The 7,744-nt window shown below is 33.7% G+C and overlaps 1 protein-coding gene across 1 annotated transcript; it reads right to left on the bottom strand.

The window, feature by feature from the left end:
- Positions 1–918: 918 nt before the first annotated feature.
- Positions 919–6,977, bottom strand: LOC132546122 (surfeit locus protein 2-like). Its single transcript, XM_060209818.1, has 6 exons — positions 6,876–6,977; positions 4,128–4,285; positions 3,456–3,559; positions 3,131–3,262; positions 1,559–1,761; positions 919–1,291 (listed from the first exon to the last, which is right to left on the bottom strand). Exons 1-6 carry the CDS (start codon positions 6,975–6,977, stop codon positions 1,253–1,255), a joined length of 738 nt encoding a protein of 245 aa, XP_060065801.1. The 3' UTR covers positions 919–1,252.
- Between the last annotated feature and the right edge of the window lie 767 nt (positions 6,978–7,744).

Below are 7,744 nucleotides of genomic sequence, written 5' to 3'. Positions count from 1 at the left end.
GTATTAAGGTGTATGAAACATTAAATAAGGACCTGGTATTAAGGTGTATGAAACATTAAATAAGGACCTGGTATTAAGGTGTATGAAACATTAAATAAGGACCTGGTATTAAGGTGTATGAAACATTAAATAAGGACCTGGTATTCAGGTACATCAAGCATCAAATAAGGACCTGGTATTAAGGTGTATCAAACATTAAATAAGGACCTGGTATTCAGGTACATCAAGCATTAAATAAGGACCTGGTATTCAGGTTATGAAGCGTCAAATAAGGACCTGGTATTCAGGCTCTACCAGGGTCATTAACCAGTTTAACTAGTTTATTCTTGGGAGGGGGAGGGGGGCATGGCACAGACAGGGTCATTCACAAGTTTAATGTTTGACCCTTGGTCATGGCTGAGCCAGGGTTGTTAACAAGTTAAACTCTGTGGTCAGGGGTCACACAGTGATTTGACAAAGAGTGTGCTCAGCCAGGGTCATTTTACTGGCTACCTGCTCAAACATGAAGTTAAGGTTATATTTCATACAAATTTCTTGTATTCAATGACCATCAGTTGGATGTCAATTTTAATTATATTCCAGTTTCCTGTAAGGAGTACAACCAGATCATCTCCTACTTCCTTTTATGGCTGCTTATACAGTCGGATAGATTGGAGCACAGATCATCAAAATAGGTAACTCATAGATGGAATTTCAGTCACTAAATTATTCGACTCATAATCTTGCATGCAGAAACTAGCTTAACAGAGATGATGCATAGAAAAGACTAGACAGTGTTTTTTACCAGGCTAGTCATTCAGATTACTTACAAGCACCCTTCGTCCTGATACACTTCTGCTCAGATGACTTAATACTAATAAGCCTTCTGATTTGTATGGACAATTTTCAGAATTAAAGAAAAAAACATTTATTGTGTAGCATATATTTTAATTTGCTCTTTAAAATTGATTTTATTTTAATGTTAAAATATCAGCTTTATCAATCACCTGATCACTAAGTATGTGTATAAATGCCTTCCTCTATTGGGTTCCTGATCCATTGTGATACAGCCTCTGTATGCAGTAGAAATAGAGATTCTAGGCACGACAACAACATATAGAACCTGTAATTCAGTGTGATAAGTGTTGTGACTGATATTTCTCCCGGTAATGTGAGCTGCAGAGCGAGACATCACCAGGACTGACACATCAACGATATCTGATGATAATGTATTAATACAAGATACGTAGCATTGGTTTCATTGCCTTGTACATCATTTCTTTTTCTTGATCTGTTTTTTTGGTGTCTTTTCCTGAAATGTAAAAGAATACAAGGATTGTTGGTGCAGTGTTAGTTCAACAAGAGACCTGATGGGCCTGTATTGCTCATCATTTTGCAGCTTGAAAGGAAAAGGCATTACTGAAAATGTTCCAAACTTAAAATTTCTGATAAAATCCAAAAATATTGTGTCTCTTAGCTATTTCTAAGAAAAAAAAAAGATACTGAAATAATTTTTGACACAGAAACAGGTTTAAACACTGACAATCCTTGTCTGGATTCTGTGGGAAACATTGGTTACCTTTTTATGTTTTCTTTTGTTTGTTTTCACTACAGGATCTGACGTTTTTGATGTATCTTCAGGTTCCTCTTCGAGAGCTTCAAATTCGAAGTCAGATTCAGAGTCAGTCGCGACCCTGCCATTCTTTTTTATGTGGTTGTTATCCACATCCTCACTTGTGCCATCTCCTTCCATCTCTTCTCCATCATCCTCAAAATCAGCAGCTGTTTAATCAGGTCAAACACATACAGTTCAAATCTTTTTTACTACACTGTAAAACATATATGTTTGATATAATGGTAACAATGTGTAATATAACATTGACAGTGTGTAATATAACATTGACAGTGTGTAAATATAACATTGACTGTGTGTAATATAACATTGACAGTGAGTTATATAACATTGACAGTGTGTAATATAACATTGACAGTGTGTAAATATAACATTGACAGTGTGTAATATAACATTGACAGTGTGTAATATAACATTGACAGTGTGTAAATATAACATTGACTGTGTGTAATATAACATTGACAGTGAGTTATATAACATTGAGTGTGTAATATAACATTGACAGTGTGTAAATATAACATTGACAGTGTGTAATATAACATTGACAGTGTGTAATATAACATTGACAGTGTGTAATATAACATTGACAGTGTGTAAATATAACATTGACTGTGTGTAATATAACATTGACAGTGTGTAAATATAACATTGACAGTGTGTAATATAACATTGACAGTGTGTAATATAACATTGACAGTGTGTAATATAACATTGACAGTGTGTAATATAACATTGACAGTGTGTAATATAACATTGACAGTGTGTAATATAACATTGACAGTGTGTAATATAACATTGACAGTGTGTAAATATAACATTGACAGTGTGTAAATATAACATTGACAGTGTGTAATATAACATTGACAGTGTGTAATATAACATTGACAGTGTGTAATATAACATTGACAGTGTGTAAATATAACATTGACAGTGTGTAATATAACATTGACAGTGTGTAATATAACATTGACAGTGTGTAAATATAACATTGACAGTGTGTAATATAACATTGACAGTGTGTAATATAACAATGACAAAGTGTAATATAAGATATAAATTGTGTCCTATAACATTGACAGTGTGTAAATATAACAATGACAGTGTGTAAATATAACAATGACAAAGTGTAATATAAGATATAAATTGTGTCCTATAACATTGACAGTGTGTAAATATAACACTGACAGTGTGTAAATATAACAATGACAAAGTGTAATATAAGATATAAATTGTGTCATATAATATTGACAGAGTGTAATATAACATTGACAGTGTGTAAATATAACATTGAAAGTGTGTAAATATAACATTGAAAGTGTGTAATATAACATTTGCTCCAAAGCAAAAGGTGCTACTAGACCACTGGAATGATGTGTGTAGAAGCTTTTGTAAAAACTTATTTTGAATGGTTTTTGAGGTTTGCTCTGGAAAATATAGATGAAGAGACAGAAAAAACCTGTTTATATATCCTCCATCAACCTTCATTGAGCGGGAGAGTTGTACTGTTATAAAACCCACCTGGGTAGAGGTCACTTAGACTGTCCACGTCACTTTCCTTATCAGAATCTTCCTCATCAAGTGCCTGCTCTTCCTGTTTTTTCTTGCTTTCGAGGGGCTTGAACACCTCCCCTGTTCTCTGACACTCTTCCCCTGTAACCATAGTGTTTTGAAGCAATATGTTAAGTTACAACGCAGAATGATTATCAAATTTTTCATGTGTACATTAAACAGGGTGGTGACACAAACTGAAGAAGATTTAAGATACAAAACCAAAATTATAAAAATCAATGAAAAACCATAATAGCACCTTATTACATATTACTCAGACACAGGACAGACTTACATCGTTTGTAGGCTTTTAGGAATCGTCTGCCCTCCAGATGTTTCTGTATATGGTCAGGTAAATTGTTCATGTGTCTCAACGTCAGCATACAAAACAGCTGATGTCTGGAGAATGACAAATATCATGTACATGAGCTTTACAATTCTGAAGAGAATTTGAATATAATATACCAGGTCTGTCACTACCATTTTGACCTCTGACCCCATACATAAGGACAGGAAGACCAGACAAGGACTTAACAAGGCCCTACAATTTACAGTTGAACTCTGACTGAGACATTTAGTCAGCAATTGACTTGGTCTACTTTTTATACACTTCTTCTTCAGTAAGAGAAAATACAATCACTAATTAGACTCCAACCTCGGACCTCGGAAGTCTAGCAGATGTTTCAACCGATCAAGCTACCCAGCAACTAACTTGAGCCGTTTGCTACACAGACATTTTCAATTGACATATAAATGTTATATATCGCAGAGATGTCCTCCAGAAAAGATTGTATTGTATATCATCCTTCCTGAGAACACCTTGTAACTTCATTCGAGTTACACAATTGGATATTTAATTTTACGTTAAGGAACCAATAGATATTAACATAGATTGACTACAGCTAAGAGAGATGCAAAATCTTTTGAACTTCAATTCACTTTTGACATCAAAAAAGTCTTTACTTACTGCCGGCCCTTCTTTGTGCTAGGGATGATGTGTTGTTTGTACTTCTCATATTCAAAGGTTTTCTGAGCCAGCAATTTCTGGAACTTTTTACCATTGATGTAGGTGTTGACAGTCTCATGACTACATGGCATTTCATGGCCACTGAGTTCACATCGAATCTGAAACAAGAAGTAAAGTCAGGTATGTTGGTAGTCAGCCATGAGAGTGTGTAGAACAGTGGATATATTGGATGTACCACCATAGCTTGTTTCTACACATTGTCTTTCATTTACCTGATAACATCTAATATACCTTGAAGGCAATAACAGGAAATCTTTTTTTTTTTAAATTTGCTTTACTTTTTTTATCTACATCCTACTAACAACTGGTGCATCTAAGGATGTGCCATGTGTGGATGCTGGAGGAAAATTGTAGTTCAAAGAGAAAACCTTCTCCATGTAGGCCTCAAACCTGGGACCTAGAGATGGAGGGCTGGTGATAAAGATGGTCTGCCACTACTCATTTCTGACTGAAATTCTATACCCTCAGGAAGAATATCCATGTCCACCTATATAGTTGATTGTGTTGTCCTTCCTTTTAATTGGTTTGTGGGCCCCACCATTAACCTATATCGTCCTCCATTTAAATGGTTTGTGGGCCTTACCATTAACCTATATTGTTCTCCATTTCATCCGGTTTGTGGATTGTACAATAAACCTAAAGTTTTCTATGTATCAGCTGGTTTGTAGTTCCCACCATTAACCTATATTGCCCTCCATTTCAGATGGTTTTATAAAAAGCTTGGATATATAACTTATACAATCATACTGATATATTTATCTATTGATATGTAAAATTGTCAGTTTGAGGTGAGGGAAAAAATTACAATATTTTATACAGATTATCTGGTCTACTGACACTTGCAAAAGGAAGACATCTGCATCAAAAAGTTTAGTTTTTTAGATTTTTAACAATCAATTCAATCTCATAAAAAAAATAATGCTGATCATTATCCTCTTTATAAAAGTAAATATAACTTTATGCTAGCTAAGAAATTATCTTAGTAACTAGATCCCCATCTAATAAATAGCCCTGTCTGTGATCATATTTCTCTACACATTCAAACACTTCTTAATGGTTTGCATGAGCTTAATATAAACATAAATAAATCCATTCTGAAGTGAAGAGATTTGTTACTGATACCAGATGTCGTTTTGAAGTACATGTAAATTATTGATGAAAGTATTTTAACATGAATTATTGATAAAAATGTTGTGACAAGTTTCGGTCTGTTTGTTATTTGCATGGATCCAGCATTGGAGAGTAAGTGTGTATGGTCAATTTGTCCGTGACAAAGTCCATTCAAGGTAATTTTCAGATTGAGTCTTGTTGCAATTATCAAGTGACATTATAATCTCAACTATTGGTAGTAACTATTTTGTAAGTAATATCATATCTCAAATATTTCTAGTTTTTTTTTTGTAATACTGATACCTTTATTTACTTGAAATTCATTCACTATTATTAGTTTATATTAGCAAGGAAAGGGCTTTCATAGTCTTTGCTTGTTGCCCAATTCCATTTGTCTTCAAAATCACAACAATGAAAAACAAATTTTCTGAAGTTAAATATTGTATTATCAATAAACCTCCATTTTCCAGTCACATGATTTAAGAATTCCAAAGGGTTCCAATTTTGAATTTCAATTTTGGAATGGCTACTGTTATAAGATTAGGTTCTATGAGAGGTTTAGTGATATTTTTTTTCAAAATGAAAACTCACAAGATGGTGACTAGCAGGTCATCTTCTTGTCCATTTAAGTCTAAATGTTGCTGTACTTATATTATGTAAACTATTGACTGCAAAGTCAACTCATACACATTTTTCATGGATTTATTTAAGGATTAATTCAACTATGACACAGAAAAAAATGTCCTGATGGATCTGTATGTGGTTCACCTGTTCTGCAGCTTATAAAAATAATTTGTTGAACAAGTCCTAGTACTGGCACAGACTTCAGCAGATATGTGATCATTCATTGCCATGTCACCTTAAAAGTAGGTCAAGGTCATTATTTTGAACATGTAATGAATCTGTGATATGTTATATGTACCGTAAGGACTACTATTTGACATATTTCTATTTTGTACATATGATATATACTATGGCCATGAGGCTTGCGCACTTAATGCAGATCAAGGAGATCAGTTTTGCCTTTTTTATTCCTCCTTGGGACTCATTTACATCAGACCTTTGACAATGTCACTCGTCAGTGTGTGATTCCGATATAAAGTTAATAAACGTCCGATATAAATGAGTTCCAAGGAGGAATCCTAAAAGCAGTATATTGATAATATCAGCCTTAGTCGGATATTAGACAAGAGGACAAAATAACAAATAAAATTCTTCAATGATGTTGTTTTGAGTTACACACCGGCATCAAACTTTGTTATATACACAAGAAAAAGCTTCCGTTTATATATACAGGATTCTTGTTAAACAGTATATGTAGTTGTTTCACACATAAAACATCTGATGCCTGTGGTGAATCACGCCCGGGTTTTCTACGAGATTTCTGCTATCTCAATATCACATTAGCTGTCATCTAACACATGAAAAGTCTGATGCCTGAGCGTGCATGTTGTTTAGTTTTTTGTTTTGGTTTTGACAGCCGGTTTAAATCTACATCACATTTGCCTCTCGTATTAAATTTCGCCATTACATTAACATAATTATGGAAGTACTTATTGACAAAACTAAAATGCCTACCTTTTCGCGTCCTTTTTGAAGTGAAAGAGTTGGATATTTTTTCAAAATACTTTGTAATTCTTTTGACAACATATCCACGTGTAGCTCCCCCTTCGCAGCCATTTTGGATATTAGTGTGACTTCCGTTTCCGTTTTCCTTGACAACACTGTAAATCAAAATGGCGCCGGAGACTGCCGACTGAAGTGACGATCAATATAAACAGGTATTATATCATAACAGTCTTTTTATTCACTGTTATTTCCTTGTATATTACAAACACATGGCATTGATGTGTTTCATTTCACATATCTATCGATAAAATATTCGTAATTTCTTGCAAATCTCTCTCAGCAGTAAGAATAGAAGTAGTGATTGTAAATCACTGCAAATAATGACTTTCGAAGGGAAATATTTTTGTCCTATGATATGCCGTCTTTGTAATATTACATAAATCTGTTATACATGCCCATATATGCCTCTCTATTACTTTAGTCTGTATGTATTTATACAATTACAATACTGCACTGTTAGCTTAGAAACAGCTAGGACTTGACTTTCAATAACAAATGAATGTTTACAATAGTTTAGGTTTAGCCAGTCTGTGTTATGAAAAATTAATGAGACTTCAAATACCTGCTATATCTCTGATTATTATTGTATGTATACATTCAGATATGTTATGGCACTGTCATGAGAATCTTAGACTGTCGTTTGAATTATGGAAGGAAAGGATGTCTGAATTTTTCTGAATGAGTGATTATCCTTAAATGGAAATACATTGCTATTACACCAAGTATACTAAATGACATTGTATAAATAGTGATATCTTTTTTTACAAACACCATGACAGTTAATTTTATCAGTTGATGTAGCAATATCACCATTTAAC

Source organism: Ylistrum balloti, unplaced genomic scaffold (assembly GCF_031769215.1).
Source record: "Ylistrum balloti isolate Yb309-2 unplaced genomic scaffold, AGI_CSIRO_Ybal_v1 Utg369874, whole genome shotgun sequence".
NCBI classification, from domain to species: domain Eukaryota; kingdom Metazoa; phylum Mollusca; class Bivalvia; order Pectinida; family Pectinidae; genus Ylistrum; species Ylistrum balloti.
The sequence above is the reverse complement of the archived record's forward strand: the minus strand, read 5'-3'. Positions and strand labels throughout refer to the sequence as shown.